This window comes from Panthera pardus, unplaced genomic scaffold, assembly GCF_024362965.1.
Source record: "Panthera pardus isolate Hobbes unplaced genomic scaffold, ASM2436296v1 HiC_scaffold_16, whole genome shotgun sequence".
Taxonomy (NCBI): Eukaryota; Metazoa; Chordata; class Mammalia; order Carnivora; family Felidae; genus Panthera; species Panthera pardus.
The window spans coordinates 131,700,957-131,722,358 of NW_026526721.1; the positions used below are offsets into that span (position 1 = coordinate 131,700,957).

Genomic DNA, 21,402 nt, shown 5'->3' on the forward strand with positions numbered 1-21,402 from the left:
AGCTACTGAAATGCCACGTGTGTGAGAAGGGCAGAAAAGTGAAAACGTAGCTAATTTTGTGTTTAATGACTCATTTGGCTTCAGAAGCAGAGCCTATTTACGTTCATATTCAATATTTGCCTCCCAACAGCAAACACGGTCCCGCTTTACTCTCTCGGTGCACATGATTTCTTTCACAATTTTCCCTTTCTTGGTTGACGACTGTGAAATAGGAAGCTGAATGCTGTCAAAGATAACTATGAATAATGTGTGAGGCAAATAAGTATCCACGCTGAGACCCTTCTCTTGCGTTGCCTTAATCCCTAGCAACAGTAAAAATGAATCCACAGAACCATTCAGGGATGGGGGGGGCGGGGCTTGCAGACCCTCTCAGAACCTATTACCTAAAATGTTGTCCAAGTTCAGTTGAAAGCAAACCACCTTCCATAGGTAAGGTATATTGAACGCTGGATAAAAGCATCCTTGCTATTCCCACAATGAGGTCAAAATTGATCTTATGGGATAAAGTTGACCTAGAAAACACATTTGTAAGCATTTGCCTTCCTTTTCGATGACAATAAAAATGGACACGCTGGAAAGGCCAACGGGATTATTTAGCGTCTGGCGCCCCCTTGCGGCCGCTTTTGAGGACCCTATGCTTAAAAATGACAGGCTTCTGGAAGAGAAATTGGGGTTTAAGAAAAATGGGAGGTTATCTTCTTGGGGAATACAAACTAATAGAAATAACTAGCACTTGGCTGGCACATTTTAGTGAACAAAGCACTCCCAAGTGGATGATCTCGTTAAACGCTGACAGCAGCCCTCAGCTGTAGGCGGCAAGAACTCAGCCTTACGGATGTGAAAACTGAGGTTCTGTAAAGCTGGCGACTTGTGTGATGCAAGTCCTGGACTTGAACCCAGATTTCGAAACTCCAAACCATGTGATATAATTTTATTAGTATTATTTATGTAGTATATCAAAAACTCAAAACATATACCTACTACTGTATAGTATACAGTATACATCGTACAGCATAATATATGTACTATACTATATATAGTACAGATACGAACTATATAATACTATGATACTTCTACTACTTTCTATAGTACTGTTAACTAGTACTCACTACCTTTCTGGAGCCGTTTTCTGTCTGTGAAAACAAGGCAATACTTGGTGCACTCTGTAGTCTATGACTTAACAAATGCCGTTAGTTTTGCTACTAAACTGTGGCTTTGCTTCCCTGGGTCCCTGGCGCCCAAGATGTGGAAAGCCCAGCTGCTCTACTGTCCTAACCTGCGGTGAAATAAGAGGTTTGCCTGGGGAGAATCAACAGGAAGGCACAGAGGCAGTGGGACTGTAGCCATGTTTTTATTATGCTTAGCCTTATTTTTGTTGTTTCTTAATCCAATCCATTAGCTCATGGCTAAAACTCTGATGGACTATGTCACCTCATTCATTTAAGTAGTATATTTCATAGCCAATGTATTTTAAAGTTTTCATTTTTTAATTTTTTTTATTTTTGAGAGAGAGAGAGAGAGCATGAACAGGGGAGGGTCAGAGAGAGGGAGACACAGAATCCAAAACAGGCTCCAGGCTCCAAACTGCCAGCACAGAGCCCGACGCGGGGCTCGAACTCACGGACCACGAGATCATGACCTGAGCCGAAGTCGGCAGCCCAACCGACTGAGCCACCCAGGCGCCCCAAAGTTTTCATTTTTAAGCAATCTCTATACACGATGTGGGGCTTGAACTCACAACCCCAAGATCCAAGAGTCACATATTCCACCAACTGAGCCAGCTAAGCGCCCCTACAACCAATGTATTTTAGAGTGGGGTAACTGAGAGGTTACCTATGTCATCAGGCCAACTTTAACTACTCCAAGTGAAAACTTTGCAGCCTTTCCTTTATGGGGTAGGACTTTGGGGCCATAACTGCTCCTGTTAGTTAGTCTTATTCATGGGTGTCCCCTCAGCCAACTACTAGTGAAGGTAGAGAGGCCTTTTCTTACAGCCAGGGTCCTTACTAGCCTGTTCAGCTTTCTTGAGAACATCGCTCCTGTTTCTCGGCATATGATCCGCCTCGGACCAGCAACCTCCAGTAGGTGTGCTTCTCAGCAGCTATCCCCATTTTACAAATGAGGGTAAATGATGAGGTCACGATTCCAAGTGACTTCTGATAAGAAAAGCCCATGCTTATCCTACGCCCTACACAGCTCCCTACTTTCTACTTTAAATACCCTGATTTTATTCAGCTCAGCCACGGAAATCCAAGCAGCACTAGTCATATCTCATGGAGGGAAGGACTTTTGTGGAAGGCGCATCCTGGGGCTGAAGCTAGGAGTGGGGTTCACTTGGAGAAGGCTAGAGGAAGGAGCCCTGGACCGGAAGTGGGGACCCTGCGGCTGGTCGTGGCTCTCCTCTACCAGATGCTCTGGGGCCAGGCCTGACCCAAGATCTAGGAGAGGGCCCATGAACCCTGCAATAGATCCATCTTTACTAGCTGATTAAAAGAAAGAAAGAAAAAAAAACACTGCAAGAGACAAACTCTGTACAATTCCTCATCGGTTTTGCTCTCACCTAGCATAGCCATCTTTTAGCCCTCAAAAGAAAGGGAGAGAGTATATGAAGCAACAGACCAACAAGAGACCGGGGTTCCTCTTGCATCCCCTGCCCCATCCCCAGAAGCCCCTCCCAAGAAGTCGGGCCCAGACGGCAGGATGCCAGCCGGCACTCTGCCTGAGCCCCAACGCCTGCCCCGCTTCTCTCCAGGAGCCAGGATTGATTCTAGTTGTACAGACCAGCTAGGACTATTATGCAGCCCATTCCCCACTGGGACCTCCCTCCTCAGATGTGGCAACGGTGAAAGGGCCTTAGCTTGCTGCAGGTGCAGACCACAGTCAACGTACTTTACACAAATGTTCTCATAGACAAGCTCTCTGCAGAGGGGAAGCAGGAAGGCTTATAGGATCTTTTGTTAGCGAGCCAACAGCGCTTGGATTTTATGTCATAGGGTAAAAGGCATTACTTGGAGATGCTTGGGAAACAGGTCAGCAGACTAATTTAAGGATTTCCCCATATCCCACTGCAACACTAGCTGTGTGATTTTGGCCATGTTGGTCAATTACCTCCCAAGCCACTGCTTCATATCCCAGTGGGGACTCGGGTCAGTCCATCCACCGTATTCCTGGAGAAACTGCATCGGGAAGATGGCCTTCCCCTCTCTCCCTGGGGCAGTGTGGCCAGGGCCTGGTTCAATTACAAAGGGTCTCAAGAATTAGGCAGGGAGCCATGGTGGGTTCTCGAGTCATAGCAAAAGCTGTATTCGTGAAACACTGGTCTTGAAGAGGCACATAAATGAACTGAAGCGGAGAAAAACGGGCAAATAGGAGACACTGGAAAAAGAGAACAATCCTTCAGGCTAAAAATACATCTGGATGTGTTATTTCGGTCTATTTGGCCTCATTTTTCCACAGGGCTGCCTGACGTGCTGCCTGGGGGCGCACTTACAGGCTCGCAGTAGTGACGGCAAGGATCTCTTTAAGCGCTTATGCTTTTCCCTTCGTGGAATTTCAGTCAGACAGCCTGGCTGCACTACATTATACCATCAAACTTTCTTTACTTTTCAGGCCTGGAAATTTTATTTGCATTGTTGTAATATACACACACACTTGCTACCTTTTCATATAAAAATTATATATGCTCATTTTTAAAAAGTTAAAATATAAAAATATACAAAATAGAGTTACTTCAAACTTTCCTCTTCAAGGGGAGGCACAAATGCCAACCTTGTGAAAGGTCAGGACTTGTGACCCAGGCCCAGGGTCAAGGGTGTTGGGTTCTTAGGACACTTTCGGAATTTGCTCTGAAGAAAAACCCTCGGCACACACAGGCCTTCTTTTTTATTCACCGTCTCACGAAACACATACTCATTCACCACTTCTTCGTAACCTGTGTCCATAAAGAGCTGAGCCAGGAATTCTGTAAGGAAGCAGATCAACAATGCTCACGGTCTTTTGTTTGTTTATTTTTGAGACAGAGAGAGAGAGAGAGAGAGAGAGAGACAACGTGCAAACATAAGCAGGGGAAGGGCAGAGGGAGACATAGAATCTGAAGCAGGCTCCAGGCTCCAAGCTGTCATCACAGAGCCCGATACGGGGCTCAAACTCACAAACCCTGAGATCATGACCTGAGCTGAAGTTGGAGGCTTAACTGAGCCGCCCAGGTGCCCTTGTGACGCTCATGGTCTTGATACTACGTTTGCTCTGAGGTGGTAAAGGGGGCGGGGGGGGGGGGCAGGGAGGAGGGTTATGGTATTTTTTTAATGTAACAAAAACTCCAGTGCTAAAATTTAAAGAAGGTTTTGTTTTAGAAAGTAACACACTCCTACTTCTCATCTCACACCCAAATAGAAACCCCCAACTAAATAATTTCATCAGAAAAGTTTAAGGACAACCTGGAGTATGGCCACCTTGCCCTATTATTATGAATCCCCAAATACCAATGTCTGAGTAAAAAGAAACAATATTCAAAGTGGCTATATTCATATAAAGTCTTCATGTGTTCAGTTTGCTTGCACCAAGCACCTCACCTATCCTAACACGAAGGAGGAAATTCTGTAACCAGAGTGGCGGGGAAAATCCCTTTGTAGTGATATACCCTAAGGAAACTTTAACCCAAATAATACATCACTACATGTTCACTGAAACCAACAGAATGGCCATGTAGTGAAAGTGAAGACCCTTAGAGCCCTGCTTCCGAGGACATGCTCTGACGTACTCTGCAGACATCACTACATCTTCTCAATTATTTACAATTGAGATTTCAGTAAACAGGAGCATGAATATTTTTAACTTTCCCCTGACATTTTCTGGCTTTGCAGTTTTAATGGTAATCACTCATTTCTGATTTCCTTCTACATCCAAAAGAATACTTTAAGAAATACAAACGGCTGTAAAAATAGAGTTTAAGAAGGTAATTATTTTGTGGTCCAAAGGATTAAGTAGGCTTAAAACTAATAGTTCAAAATATCTAGTATAAGACTGAAATAATGTTCGGGGGTTGGATGCTTTTCTTATCAAAATGACTTTTTAGGGGCCCCTGGGTGGCTCAGTCAGTTGGGTGGCCAATTTCAGCTCAGGTCACGATCTCGTAGTTTGTGAATTCGAGCCCCACATCAGGCTCTGTGCTGACAGTTCAGAGCCTGGAGCCTGCTTCAGATTCTGTGTCTCCCTTTCTCTCTCTGCCCCTCCCCTGTGTGTGCTCTGTCTCTCAAAAATGAATAAATATTAAGGAGGAATTTTTTAAAAATGACTTTTTAAAGACCCCTATAGTAAATTTGCATACTTAAAACCTTTATACAAAAAGGTTTCTTGCCTTTATAACCTGGGAAGGTAATCTCCAGGCATTATACTCATCTTTTTTTTTTAAGTTTATTTATTTGTTTTTAGTAACCTCCACACCCAGTGTGGGGCTTGAACTCACGACCCCCAAGATTAAGTCACATATGCTCTTCTGACTGAGCCAGCTTGGCGCCCCATCCTACCTGTTTTCTTTGTGACTGGACGAAGTGAGGATCCCCATTTGGCCTCCCCCTTTTCCAGCACATTTCCTGGCAGGGCAGCCACGTGGCATGTCAGAGTCTGTCCACTAACCTGGGCTCACTAACTAGACACTGTCACCAGAGGAGGCCTGTGAGCTCATCACGGCCAGGGCCTCGTCCCTGTCGTCCCAGGTGCTAGGTGGTGCGCGTCGGAGACTGTTCCAGCCGGGACCTTGCGCTACGTGCAGCCGCCCCCGCCTCCGGCCAGTACCCCAGTGATAATGCAAGCAAGTAAACAATTAAAGACAAATTCCATTAATCTTACCATCAGTAAAAAAATACGATCTGGTTCCGTCTTGTCTAGCATAAAAGTTTTCTCCAAGTTTGCTGCCAGCTTTAAACCTAAGCATGGCATGATCATACAGCCCATAGTCCCGAAACAAGACACTTTTGCCTGGTTTTAATACCTATGAAACAAAAGCAGGCGGCACGTAACTCTGGGGAACCCAGGCAAATAAAACTTATTCAAATAAAATAAAATCTGATTGATTCAGGGATTAAAATATCTTACATTTGTGATAATTATGAAAGGAACCAGACTGAACCATCCATAGTTTGAAGGAAAAACAGACTCCTAATCAAAGGTATAGCAAGACCTGCGGGGCCCCACGCATTAGAGGGATACTTCTTGAGCACCTACAAGGTCCAATGTCATATCAATTAAAATGCTAATGACGTTAAATCAAAGTCTTATCTTAAGGCACGTTCTCCTGCCATTTTATCAGCCATCTCCTAGTATATGATCCTGAAGTCAAAGTGACCCTTTAAAAAAATATGTCCTTTTGGCTTCTTACTGATTCTAGCTGGCTTTCCTCATTTTAAGTCTCCACTTGGGTTTCACTGTGCTACAATTATGCATAGCTTGCCCACCATGCTAATAACAGAGTGCACTCGGCAGTTTATCAGACAGGAGGGAGAAAGGAGAGATTATCATCCTCGTGCAAGATGAGAAAATGGACACTACATAAGTGATTTATGCACGATTCATACCTCGGCCACTAAGTGGGGGGTAGTCAAGACGCACATTTGGGTCAAAAGGCATCATATTGTAGAATCAGAGACACCTGTTAGCCCTGGAGGGGGATTGGGGGAAGTGTCATTCCAATTCCATTCACGCTACTGACAAGAAAAGCACGGCTAAGGGGAGGAGGGGTAACTGAGTATTCGTCCTACATGTGCCTTATAACAGGTCCTCAGGCCAGTGCAGCAGTGTAGGGAAGGGGATCATGGTCAGGCCCGGCTGGGAGTCCCTCACTGAAGTCTTTCAGAGACAGGTGTCACAGAGTAGGTGTCTCGAAAATTGGGAGTAGGCACCGGCAGGGTGTGGGTATTATAACTCCCTCCATCTTATAAAGCAAATAGCATACGCTTTTCAAAATGAAGAGAAAGTGGTATGTACTGTGACATTTCCTTTTTATGTGAGAATTCTTTCAAAATGCATGAACGCTACTAAATAAGAGCGGACTTAAAAGGCATTAATTTTATTAAACCCTATTCTGTATTTTTTTAAAAGTAGGCTTCATGCCCAGCACAGAGCCCAACGCAAGGACTGAACTCACAGCCCTGAGATCAAGACCTGAGCGGAGATCAGGGTGCCTGGGTGGCTCAGTCAGTTAAGTGTTCAACTTCAGCTTGGGTCGTAATTTCACGGTTCGTGGGTTTGAGCCCCATGTCAGGCTATGTGCCGACAGTTTGGAGCCTGGACCCTCCTTGAGATTCTGTGTCTTCCTCTCTCTCTGCCCCTCTGCCCCCGCCACCGCCTCAAAAATAAATAAAACATTAAAAAAAAAAAAAAGGAAAAAGGACCTGAGCTGAGATCAAGAGTTGGACACTTAACCAACTGAACCACCCCAGGCACCCCCAATTAAACCTTATTCTGATTCATCACAACAATAAGATGATTTTTAAGACGTGACATATTAGACTTTTGATGCAGTTTGATGTATTTCCTCTTGAATAGGGGTATGAAAGACTGTCCCTGATACTTCCAAGTGAGCTGCAGTTTCCTCATTTAGTAAATTCTAATCAATGAGGGACGCATTCTAAATAGCATCAGTAAAGAGCCTCTTGGGTAAAAACATCCTATCTTAGTCTAGAACGCCAAGTTTTAAAAAAATGTGAATTGTGAAGAGAAAATTCTGAAAAATTTAGTTTATAGGAAAAAGGCTTATTCTTAATTGCAGAAGAAGGAAGGCTCCATGGGACAGTGGGAAGAACACTCAGGAATTTGGAAGTCTTGCTTCATATCCCAGTTCTTCCATAACTAGTTGAATAACCTTGAGCAAGTAATTTCATCCCTGTGTTTTCTTGTCTATAAAATAATAAGTTCAATACTAATGCTTCCTTTGATCATGGCTAGCAGGCATTTTTCACCATTACGTTCTTTCATTCTCTAAACAACTCCAAGAAGTAGGTTAGGGGTGGGGAGGGAGGGGAACGGGAGGTCTATTATAGCCACTTTTACGGCGAGCAAGGCTCAGAGTCAGAGTGACTTGTCTGAGATTTCAAGGCAAGTTGGTGGCACTGGCAGACAAATATCGAGGTCTTCTGATGACAAATTTTGTCTATTTTTACTTCATTCTATTCCCAAAATGAGGGAATTCAACCTTAAGGTTGTCTTTCAGTTGAAACCTAGTTTTAAAAATTCTCAGTGTTAACATTCTACAGTAATTACATCTATCTTACCACAGCTTATTACTGTGGTTGTTCATGAAGGCCTCAGAGCTGCCCACCTTTGGGTCTTGTTGTCAGAGGCTGAGAGATTGCTTCTCCTTCTGTAATTTTCAGATGAAGCACATGGTTTCGAATTAATGACTCAGGCACTACGTATGATGGCAGAGAGATCGCAATCTGCTACTGTTGTGAACTCATTCCACATCAGCTGAAAAAAGAATTCTATTGGGGGTAAAAATAGAAAGGACTGCTGAAATGGAATTTGTTACCAAAGAAAGATTACAACAGGGGCCAGGTGTGGATTGAGACAGCTCAACTGAATAATAATAAAAAAATTTCATTACTGTTAAAATATAAATAATATACTGTATGTTTCCACTAAAATTTTTCTAAATAGTTTACCCTGAGAGAGAGAGAGACAGTGCGAGTGGGGGAGGCAGAAAATTCCATTAATTTTATTAAATCCTATTCTGCGCTGGTAGCGTGGAGCCTGACGCGGGGCTCAAACTCACGAAACGGCAAGATCGTGACCTGAGCTGAAACCAAGAGCTGGACGCTGAACCGACTGAGCCACCCAGGCGCCCCTGTATGTTTCTATTTAAGTCAAGAATAGGCATACCCTCAACAATACTTGGCTTTGTCAGACTTCTTTAATTTGGTTAACCTAGCGGTATCTCATTGGGGTTTTATTTTACATTTCCTGGGTTACTGAGATAATCTTTTCATATGTGTGTTCTCTTCAATAAAACGACTATTCATATCTGCCCATTTTTCTATTAATTTGCTTGTACTTCTTTCACAGGAATTTCTCACGTATTCTGGGTACTAATCTTTGAACAGTTTATAGACTTTAACTCACTTTTCCAAAGTTGTTGGGTTTTTTTTCTTTGTATTGTCTTTTGAAGAACAGAAATTCCTACTTTTGTTATAATCATCTTTATGCTTAGAATGCTTTGAGTCATCTTTTGAAAAAACTCCACACTGTGAGGTCATAGAGATTTTTTCCTGTATTTTCTTCTGAAACGCTTACATTTTTGTCTTTTTCACTTAAGTCTTTAATTCACCCGAGAATGATTTTTGTATAGGATGTGAAGGAGAAGTACAATCATTCTTTCCTACATGGACACCCAGTGGTCCCAGCATCACTTACTGAACAGTCCCTATTTTTCTAGTGATCTTCATTGTCACTTCTACCATATATCAAATTCCCATGTATGCGTGGATCTGTGTTTAAGCTATCACATTCAAGTTGTCCCTCTGCTAACATCATTCTATCTTAATTACTGTAGCAGTAAGAAGTCTTTTCATCTGGTAGGGTACAGATTTCCCCCGTTTTGTTTTTCTTCAGAAGTGTTTTGATCTTTGTTCTTTCATGTAAACTTAGAACCACCTTGTCAATTTGCTCAGAAAACAAACAAAAAAACCCTACCCAAAACCTCCAATCGATCAAACAACAACAAAAAATAAAATGTATAGGGGGCACGTGGGTGGCTTAGTCAATTAAGCCTCCGACTCTTGGTTTCAGCTCAGGTCATGATCTCATGGTTTGTGGGTTTGAGCCCTACATCAGGCTCTGTGCTGACAGTGCGGAGCCCGCTTGGGATTCTCGCTCTCCCTTTTTCAAAATAAATAAATACACACAAAAATTTTTTTTTAAAAATTAAGAAAATAAAATGTATAATATTAAATGGAAAAGTAAGATTGCACAATGCATGCTACTCTTTGTTAGGTGTGAAGAGCTCTGTGACACTAAGCAGAGTACATTCATCTTATACTTTTATAGTCTCAATATATTCTAATTAGACAATTACATTATTTGCAAATGAGTTTTGTCTTTCATCCCTATTTTCCCCCCATCTTTTATTTTCTTTCTTGTCTTTTTGAGCTGATTAGGACCACCAGGATAATGCTGAAAAGCAAAACTGATAGTAGGCGCTCTCGCCCCATCGAGTTCCAGATGCTCTTTATTCTGTCCCCAACTCCTACTTCTCTCCAATCCCTGAAACCTTTCATCAGTGAAATCACTAGTATCCACCTCTTCTCAATGTTCCTTTCACATCCTGGTGCTAACAGACTGTTCCTGAGGACACTGTTTTCCCTGCAACCTCTCAAGTCATGGCTGTTTTCTCTCCTCACCTTTGTACCACTGGGCTTAGAGATGAGCCTAGCGCCCTCCATGCTTCTCATTGCTACTTTCTCATGTATTCTCTTTCCTCCCTAAAATCCCTAGCTCTGAATCTCTTGTCATCAGATTATATCATCTGCTATCCCTTAATATTACTGTCATCTATTAGTGCCAGGGTCATTTCCCTGTTTCAGGATGAATGTTTCTGATTTATTCTCCTCTCCTTAATACTACTCCATTCTTAGTTCAGAGTAATTTCAATATATGTGGATTATCCCTCCAAATATGCTGGCCTCTTAATGACCTGAACTTTTCCAAGGTCTTACCCTTCCAAACCACTCACTCCCATGGTAACGTCCTGAAGTCTTGTCAACACTAAAAAGCATAACCCCTCCGGTCTCTCAGTGTCATACGAGTCACCTTGGTCATCCCCCCTGCCCCATCTTTCCAGCTCTCTCTCTACTTCCCCATCTTTCATCATCCTTTATCCTCACCTGGACCTTCAAATCAGGTGATCCTACCATCTTTTCCCTGATGCCCTCTCTTCCCTCTTTACTCAGCTTCAGTTCCATGCCCATTTGTGGGTATATGCTGGGTTCTCATCTGCTCAGATACCAGGGGCAGGGAAAGGGGAAATAAGGAGAAAAAACCTTACAAAACCTCACGAGCAGAGAGCTGAAACCACCGTGGCAACATCTGAATTTCTTAAAATGTTGTTTTAAGTGAGAATAATTACTCCCTAAAAGGTTTCCAGTGTCTTGAAGTTTGTTTCGCTACTTAAAAACATTTAAAACGTCTACTTTTTCAACTTGCTGAATGTTCTTCCCTCCCTTTTATAAAGCAGACTGACTGAGGCCTCTGACTCGCTGAACAGGTGAGGCTTAACAGGCTTTCCACATTGTGTGCCCTTGCCATTTAGTGGCCCCCAGGTGACCTGCATGCTTACCACTGGTCACTTGTGTTGGTTCCCAAACTTGCTTACACCAGCTGTACTTAGATTTAGAATTATATATGAATATATAAACAATGCAATGCAAGTAAAGAGCATTTTTATTTTCTCTGAAAAGTACACTGAAACTTTTGGAAAGACTTGATAGAGAAGCACTGAACTGCTGTTAGACATGGGAGAACCAAAGGTGAGTCTAGGTTAAAAATATAAAAAAATTTGCCCTTGCGTTAAGTTTCCAATCATTTTTAAGTCTTTGCTCCACTTTTAAAGAAGCCAAAACTCTACTATGTATGTGGTTCATAAGATGGTAAGAAAGATGGTAAATAGCCCCATACTCAAAAGAAAGGGCCGTGGCTCTACATCAAAAGAGTGATAAAAGAATAGTAACATATTTTAAGTCATAACAAAATGTTTAAGGTAAGAATGTACCCTTTTCATGATTTTTTGATTTAGTTGATCTTTAATCAACATTGTTGCCACAGATAAGAGAGCTTCTACCGTAGTTTACAAAGCAGCCTCATTCATGATCTCACTTGCATCTCACAATAACCCTAACAGACACCCCCATTTTACAGCCAAGGACACTGAAGCCCACAGAAGGAAGATGACGTGATTTGTCTTGAGTCACATGACTTAAGAGTGATGCTTTACTTCCTGAATGCTACAGCAGCCTCCTGATGGCCAGAGAAGTTTGGGTTCTCCTCATTCTGGCAACAATGATGATAGTGACAACAACGGCTGATTTTTGAAGAGCACTTACCACCTTCTAGGCATTGTACTAAGCACTTTATACATATTGCGTGTATTTCATCTCAGTATCTCAGTATTATATAGGTAATGAAACTGAGGCTCAGGGAGGTAAAGAAACTTGCCTAAGCAGGGAAGCCAGGTATCGTCTCTAGGCACTCTGATGCCGGACTACATTCTTGACCCCGAACCATATCTTCTTCTCCTTTTCCAGCAGGGACTATCTGCATGTTATTCCATGCACAGAGCTCAGATAACTACAAAATCATCCTCGCTCCAAAGCTGGCCAAACTGAAGAGCAGTGATGGCTACCAGACAAACCAGAATTCAAACTGAATGTTTTAGGTAGGAGAACCCCTTCGATACACTGACTGCATGGCCTACACCTAGTGAGAACGAGGGGGCTTTGTGAACTAGACATGAGCCTCAGAGGGGAGGTAAGCAAAAAGATCAGGATGTCCAACCTCCAGGTTCCAAATTACTAACCTGGTAAATGTTTTGTAAGACAAGGTGCATCTTATCAGGGTGAACAGCAGAGAGGACAAATATCAACATGACAACATCCACGGACTCTGGGGGCACATGTTCCAGAAGGTCATCTTTGGTTAGATCACACTGGAACACCTTGCATCTTTCTGTGTCATATAAAGGATTTTGCTAGAGAAGGGGGAAAAAGAAAAGAATTTTAATGCAACACCCATGTTGACACACAGAGAAAAATATAGCATCAAAAGGAGATCCGATGGAAAATGGATCTATTTCCACTTGTGCACTGCTACACAAAAATCACAGATCACTTTGTTACTGGGTAAAACTGAGTAATGTGCCATTTGCACGCTAACGCCTGTAGCATTTGATGTTACTAGGAGGGGCAAGATTTCATTTTAACAAATCATCTTTAACTGACGATAGAACACTGAGGAGCTATCTCATGTTCAAAGCTGCGCATTCTAGAAGCATAGATTTCTAGAGGGATAAGTCAAAACTGACCCGTGCTTCCTTAATCCTCCTTTGAAATCACCCATTACAAGCCTAAATCCTCTGAGAAGTCCTTCCCGATCCACTCATGGAGATGCTCCCACAGTTCTGCATATTTTCCCTTGAGACAGCAAGCCAAATAAACCAAATTTCTTCTTCTTCCCCGCCCCACCCCCACTTTTTTTTTTTTTAAACAAGTGTGTTCCTGTACATTTTGAATGGGGGGTTTAAGAGCATTATCAGAAAAAATACATATAATACTCTTATAAATAAAGAGTATCATAAAGTCTAAGATCTTATAAGACATTATAAAAAAAATAACAAACCTTTCTTTAAGAAAAAAATTTTTTAATGTTTTTTTTTGAGAGAGACAGAGAGAATGTGAGTGGGTCAGGGGCAGAGAGAGGGAGACACAGAAGCAGAAGCAGGCTCCAGGCTCTGAGCTGTCAGCACAAACCCGACATGGGGCTCGAACTCACGAGCTGTGAGATCATGACCTGAGCCAAAGTCGTACGCTCAACCGACTGAGCCACCCAGGCGCCCCACAAACCTTTCTTTAACGTAAATAAGGACTCGAATAAATAAAAAGTTCTTGGATGGGAAGATTCAATATTGAAAAGACGTCAATTCTACCTATAAATCTGCTTCTAAATCCAATGCAATCTCAATAGAATCCCAATAGATTTCTAGAAACTTGACACAAAGGCAAATTTGATTCATCTGGAAGCAAAAATCTTTAGGAATAGCCAAGCCAATTTTTAAACTGAAGAACAATGAAGGAGGAGGTACACTACTGGACTTCAAAACATACTACAAAATGCAGTACTGAAACAATGAGGTTTGAGAATGGGGACAAATAGACTACGAAGACAGATCAGAGTCCCCAAAACAGACCCACGTATATAGGGGAATTTAGTATCGCATATGACAAAAGACAAGTGACAAAGATGACATATCAAAAAAGGTAGACAATAAAAGTGACAATTATCAGGGAAGAAAAATGAATTTTCTCATTCAACTTATTGTGCTAGAACAACTAGCTATACACTTGTGCTAAAGGACAATTGGTTACCTAGGTGACTTAAAGGTTCTGGTTTCAGTTCAAAGACGTACAGTAGTATAAAAATGCAGCTCCCATCCTTACAATAAGAAAAAAGATGGACAGACAGCCAAGTAATGGCTTTTTTTGTGAACCCATCAAAGAATAGAGGCCAACGAACCAGCAGCCGTCCCCCAATCTGGAGACAGATAAGTGCCTTCAGGGAGAGACAGGACCGAAGCATTTGCTTACCTGAGGCAGAAACCCCCAAACTGGAAAGATAAAACTAGAAATTTGACAAACTGCTGTAGACTGAGTGCGGATGTTATAGCGTGAAGCCTCTGGGCCTCTGGGGGTGGAAGTAACAGGAACATTCCCATCTTTTTATAGGTGTTTCTTCTAAGAACATCACGGGGCTCTCACAGAGAAGATGGTGCTCCATCTAGTACTGGACTTTCTCATCTCCTTTAAGGAAGAAAAGATTCAAACTACAGGGGAAAGGTCTCCTGGAGCCTGCAGCCTTAGGGTACTAGCGAATACCACTGCCAAGAGGGGAGGAAACTGCTCTGCCCAGACCCATTCTTAATTTTTTTTTTTTTAAGTTTATTTTTTTAGTAAACTCCACACCCAATGTAGGGCTTGAACTCACAACCCTAACATCAAGAGTTGCAAGCTCTTCGGACTGAGCCAGCACCCCCCAGACCTAGTCTTTTTTTTTTTTTTTTTTTTTGGTGGAGGTGCTGGGGATTGATAGACCTAGTCTTGATCTGAAGGGAGAATGGCCTCAAGACCATCGAGGAGGACAGCAGGTAGATACTGAGGGACGAAAGGGAGAGGAAAGCTCTAGTCCTAGAGCGCAGACACACTTGTGAAGGCCACACCCCTGAGACACAGGCCCACTATACAGTTCAAAAACTGAGAATCAGAACATTAGATGACAATCCCTTCTCCCACACCTTACCAAGTCTCCAGTGGTAATAACAACAGTGGATTGCAGCTGGGAAAGTTGTAAGAGAGAGGATCTTTACGAGGAACAGTATGAAGAGCAGACCCAAAGCCAAAAGGGGCGACATAAACCAAGTCACCAGAGGACTCTGAAGTCTCTGGTGGCCATAGCAACGATAAACCTCACAGGTAACTATAACAGTAACAGATTTCAAACACAGCTCAACTCCTGTCTAGATTATTACAAATCCTTATGACCTCAGTATCCATAGCCCTACATAACATACCTGACTTTCAGTGAAAAAAAAAGTACAAGACATACCAAATGGCAAGAAAAAATAGTCTGAAGAGACAAAGCAATCATCAGAACCAGACTCAAATATGACACAGATATAGGAACTAGAAGTTTGGGCATTTAAAATAACTGTGATTAATAAGTGAAAGACTCTAATGAAAAACATAGACAAAGTTTAAGATCAAATAGGTAATTTCAGCAGAGAAATAGAAACTACAAAAACATCGACTAGACGAACTAAAAACCAAAAACACAGCAACAAATATGAAGAATGCTTTTGAAAGGCTATCAATAGGAACATTTACTACCTAAGAAGGAGTCCGTAAACTTGTAGATAGGATGAAAGAAATTATACAAACTGAAAATGCAAAGAGAAAAAAAGTTAAGAAGACAAACCACCATCCAAGAAAACAAACCGCCATACAATAGCAAATGGTATAATACACATGCCATTAGAATCTCAGAAGAGAGAACAGAGCTGAAGAAATATTTGAAGAAATAAGGGCCAAAATTTTTCCAGATTAAAAAACATGATAACCAAAGCTTTAAAACTATGTAGAAGGTTAGAGGACTCTTAAACAAGACTTAAGACCTTAGAGCCTTGAAAGGAAAACATTAATAAATTTGCACATAGTTTAAATCCTGCTGAAAGACAAACCATAAAGCAATGCTAAATAAACTAGAAATGTTTGTAAAAAATGAAACAATATCCAGAATATACCCTAAAGATAAAGAAATGACAGAAAAATGAGCCAAGGTTATGAACAGACAATTCATAGTATAATACAAGCTCCACCTGAGGGATTTTTTTTGTGTTTTGTTCACTACTTAGTCCCAGTGTGTGGAACAGTGACTGGCACATACTAGGCTCTCGATAAATACATACGGAATAAAGAAACTCACAATCAGAAGAAAAACTAATGCTTATTTACATATATAAGGGGTAAACAAACTAAAATATGGAGTATTACTTTTTGTCCCTAAGATTAGAAGATACAAAAAAGACTGATATCAAACGTTGAGAATATAGACAGAATAGGAGCTATATATTAAAATTTATATATTAAATTACAAAATATACATCAAATATTAAAATTTAAATGTGTGTACCGTTTCTCCAAGGAATTCTTCCATCACCAAAGAGAAAAATGCACACACGTGTTTTGGGGAGTGGCACATAGTGCCACATTAACCCTATTTGTAAGAGTAAAAAATCAGAAGTAATTTAAACAAACAGCAACAGGGTAACTGTTAAAGTACGGTATATCCATTCTGTGGAATACTACAACAGCTAAGTAAAATACAGTAGACCTGTATGTACTAAGACAAAAAAAAACCAAAGTACAAGATAGGATGTGGAGTGAAGAAAGCAAGTTATAGTACAATGTGATACCGCTATTAAAAAAACTACTAATGGATGGTACAACTGTAAAAGGTTGATGGAAAGTTAGATGTTTGCCCAAGTATCCCCCACATATTTGTTAATAGCAAAAGGTAAATACTTGTACCCCTTAGGAAGGTACTTTTTAGGTGGGAATTAGGTAGTTACTACCTTAACCCAGAGATCAAAACTAAAGCTAGCATTACCAGACATTAATGCCTCCTGACAGGATGCAATATCAAAGATACAACATTACTTATTACAGTATTTTTGCCACAAATATTTTACCTGGTTTAAATCTAACTTCTAGTTTACAGTAAAGGAAATACAGAGGATAAAGGAACAAGTTGAATGATATGAATAAACAATCAGACCAATATGGAATGTGGGACTGAATTATAGAAAATGGCTTGCTCTTCAAAAGCTCAAAGCCAGGGGCCCCTGGGTGGCTCAGTTGGTTAACCGTTCGACTTCAGCTCAGGTCATGATCTCATGGTTTGTGGGTTTGAGCCCCATGTTGGGCTCTGTGCCGACAGCCCGGAGCCTGGAGCCTGCTTCAGATTCTGTGTCTCCCTCTCTCTCTGCCCCTCTCCTGCTCATACTCTCTCTCTGTCTCAAAAATAAACATAAAAAAAAATTAAAGAGAAAAAATAAGCTCAAAGCCAGTGGGGAAAAGGTCAAGGGGAAGGGCAGGGATGTTTTAGGCTAAGGAGATTTAAGGTACATTAAGAAGTACAAGATTTAGTCCTCGATTAAATACATCTATAAAAGACACTTGGGACTACTTGGGTAAATCTAAATCCATTCTGAATATTAATGACATTAGGAGATTACAGTTCATGTATTGCACCATGCAGATAAAGTCCGTATTTTTTGAATATGTATGCAGACATATTTCAGATGGAAGTGTCTTGACATCTATACTTTAAAATAGTTGAGCAAAGAAACAAGTCTATAAAGCAAATGTACAAAATTCTGGCAATCATTCAATTTAGGTAGAAGCATATGGGTATCATTTTGGTAGTTCTTTCTACTTTTCTGAATAAGCTGTGTTTCTTTTCTTTTTTTTTAATTTTAGAGACAGAGTATGAGCAGAGGAGAGGTGCAGAGCCCCAATGCAGGGCTCAATCCCACAACCCTGGGATCATGACCTGAGCTGAAATCAAGAGTCAGATGCTCAACTGACTGAGCCATGCAGGTACCCCAAAGCTGTGTTTCTGTATGTATGATACAGGTATTTAAACAGGAAAAACACATTCATGATGGTCATAGCTGGTTAGCTTCAAAGAGAGAACTGGAATTAATAAACAAATGGGCAGAGAGGCAGGTCAAAGAAATCTAAGAAAACAGTAATATAACAGAAACATGGACAAGGCACCAACCTTGACATACTCAACTGCTCTTGGAGAAAAGTCACAGGCATAGGCAAAGATATTCAGATCTTCTTCTAAAAGCGGGAATAAACAGTTCCCAACACCACAGCCAGCTTCAAGCACAGTCAATTTTTGATCTTCAAACTGGGGAAAGAGATGCAAAGTCGTTTGCATCATCGAGAAACAAACCAAACTACAACATGTCTCCAAACAGTGAGAAGCAAGGTTTCTGCCCCCGTGGGGCAGACAGTAAACAAGTGAACTGAGAACCTAAAGCTAATACTGATACCTTGCTTGTCGTCCAACACTGGGCAGCTTAGTATAAAGAAAACACAGCAGGGGCACCTGGGTGGCTCGGTCGATTAGGCATCCCTCCCCCCCTTTCTTTTTTAATGTTTTATTTTTTTGAGAGAGAGGGCGAGCAGGAGCCAGGAAGGCGCAGAGAGAGAGGGGAACAGAAGATGCAAAGTGGGCTCTGCAAAGACTGCAGAGAGCCTGATGTGGGGCTGGAACCCACGAACTCTCGATCATGACCTGAGTTGATGTCGAGTGCTCAACCAACTGAGCCACCCAGGCACCCCACAGCATCCGACTCTTGATTTCTTTTCTTTTTTTTTTTTTTAATATATGAAATTTATTGTCAAATTGGTTTCCATACAACACCCAGTGCTCATCCCAAAAGATGCCCTCTTCAATACCCATCACCCACCCACCTCTCCCTCCCACCCCCATCAACCCTCAGTTTGTTCTCAGTTTTTTTAAAAAAATTTTTTTTTTAACGTTTATTTATTTTTGAGACAGAGAGAGACACAGCATGAACGGGGGAGGGGCAGAGAGAGAGGGAGACACAGAATCGGAAGCAGGCTCCAGGCTCTGAGCCATCAGCCCAGAGCCTGACGCGGGGCTCGAACTCGCGAACCGCGAGATCGTGACCTGAGCTGAAGTCTGACACTTAACCGACTGAGCCACCCAGGTGCCCCTGTTCTCAGTTTTTAAGAGTCTCTTATGGTTTGGCTCTCTCCCTCTCTAACCTCTTTTTTTTTTCCCCTCCTCCATGGACTTCTGTTAAGTTTCTCAGGATCCACATAAGAATGAACACATATGGTACCTGTCTTTCTCTGTATGGCTTATTTCACTTAGCATCACACTCTCCAGTTCCATCCACGTTGCTACAAAAGGCCATATTTCATTCTTTCTCATTGCCACATAGTACTCCATTGTGTATATAAACCACACCGACTCTTGATTTCAACTCAGGTCATGATCTCATGCTGGTGAGATCAAGCCCAGAGATGGGCTCCATGCTGAGCATGGTGTCTCCTTGGGATTCTCTCTCTCTCTCAAATAAATAAACATTAAAAAAAAAAAAGAAGAAAACACAGGATAATAGCTAAAATAACAGGCTCTGGGACTAAACTGCTTGCACTCAAATCTGGACTTCTTCCCTCACCATGTTCTATCATTAGACAACTCTCTTAAAAGAGCTTTGTGCCCCATTTTACCTGCAAGTGGGGATAATGATGATGTCTACTTCACACTGTTATTGTAGGGCTTAAATTACACAACATGTAGAGTTCTACAAAAGGGCCATGGTAAAGTGTTTATCGTCTTTATTATGAATCTGAATCTGTCACTTAAGTCACCCAGTATGAATTCAATATTTATGACTTTCAGACTGGCTTTAAGAAACAGAAAATGCCCTCGAAAGCTCTCTTTCCTACATACAACCCAGGACCTACTAAATCCACTGGAGACCCATAGGAAGGCAATAAACACTCCTCTTCACATTTGAAATGAAAAACTCAAACAAGGTTCAATATTAGTTTACCTCTCTACATGATCTGAGTTCCTCAAACTCTCTGGTGGTCCAGTGTCTATCTTTGAAGAAGTTAGTGCTATTTCTTTTGTAAAAAAGGTCCCAGTTCTTCTGAGCCTCTTTTTCCAGTTTTTGCTGTTTAAAATCAGACATTAAAGCCTGGTCTCTTTTCAATTTCTCCTCTTCTTCAGCGCTGAGAATTCTTGCCTGCAGCCCTTTCCTTTGCAAAGAAGCCATCCCATAAGTTGATGGTAATATATTTAACACCGCTGAAGATTCCCCAACCCTGAATAACCTGAGTAATCCAAGCTGATACTGCAGACATAGGAAGGATTTGTCCAAATGTGGTTCTTCACGTTGGGCTCAAGCCTCGGGCAGCACTGGGTGCTTTGCAGGAAAAAGGAGATTCCGGTTAGTGGTTCTAGGACAGTTTTTAAGACGCTGGTTAGTCGCTTTAGAACGGTTCTTTCACCAAACAGTTCAACTCACCACATACTAGATGCTGACTCAACACAAAAACCCTGCCCACTCTACAAGAGGTCGGTCAGAAAGAAGCCCAAGACACAATCCCTACCTTCAGAGGGCTTACATTCAGTGGCCAGGGCTCTCACGCACCAAACTCTAGTTCAAACCAGAATAAGTTAACTATTATAATAATAAATCGGTTTAGGGACGCCTGGGTGGCTCGGTCCGTTAGGCGTCCCACTTCAGCTCAGGTCATGATCTTGCAGTTTGTGAGTTCCAGCCCTGGGTCGGGCTCGGTGCTGACAGCCTAGAGCCTGGAGCCTGCTTGGGATTCTGTGTCTCCCTCTCTCTCTCTCTCCCTCTGTCTGTGCCTCCCCAACTCGTGCTCTGTCTCTACCTCTCTTTAAAATAAATAAACATTAAAAAAATATAATAATACTAAATCGGTTTGGTTTAGAAAAAGGACACTCCCAAGAAGTGACTGAGAAATCTTAGGGAGGAAACATCAACTTTTAATGCCCGTGAAAGGGTGACTTAAAACAACCACACCAGCTTCCCGAAATGGCGACGGGTGGTCAAGTGGGGTGATCATTTCTCAAGGATCCGAGACCCAGTTTCGGGGGGGAATTTGTAGTCAAGCCCGGCAGCCTGAGATTCTGATCACACACCTAAGAGGCCGTCTCACGAATCGGAGGGTAGCGCCGTTTTCCAGGGGCTGAGGCTCTCGTTCCTCCATTAACGCGTGAAGGATAAGAGGCCAGTGACGCGCGGGGTAGGGTCCGTAGGGCTCCGGACGCTTGGGAGAAACTAGGGCGCCCGGGCCGCCCGGGCCTGCGGAGAGCTGGCCACACTGGCTGTCAGACCCGTGTTCATCTAGTTCGCCGCGCTTGGGCTCACCGTCATCACTTCTTACATTCACCTGGACGGGTAGGGACGGACGCACTCAGCCCTCAGCCCGGACCGGCCTCGGAAGCCGGATCAGGGAGCTTCGGTCCGGGGACAAATCCCCCTCGAGGACCTCTCCCGGCGGAATC

At 42.2% G+C, this 21,402-nt stretch overlaps 1 protein-coding gene across 7 annotated transcripts; it reads right to left on the bottom strand.

Moving 5' to 3' along the window:
* Positions 1-3,275: 3,275 nt before the first annotated feature.
* Positions 3,276-21,398, bottom strand: METTL6 (methyltransferase 6, methylcytidine). Of its 7 annotated transcripts, none has more exons than XM_053903829.1 (6): positions 21,288-21,398; positions 19,916-20,290; positions 18,097-18,231; positions 12,563-12,733; positions 5,848-5,989; positions 3,276-3,961 (listed from the first exon to the last, which is right to left on the bottom strand). In XM_053903829.1, exons 2-6 carry the CDS (start codon positions 20,138-20,140, stop codon positions 3,780-3,782), a joined length of 855 nt encoding a protein of 284 aa, XP_053759804.1. In that variant the 5' UTR covers positions 20,141-20,290; positions 21,288-21,398; the 3' UTR covers positions 3,276-3,779. The 7 variants fall into 7 exon arrangements, with proteins under 7 accessions (XP_053759804.1, XP_053759803.1, XP_019291617.1 ...); XM_053903828.1 differs by having other exon boundaries at positions 21,282-21,393; XM_019436072.2 differs by having other exon boundaries at positions 18,112-18,231; positions 21,266-21,377.
* Positions 21,399-21,402: the final 4 nt, after the last annotated feature.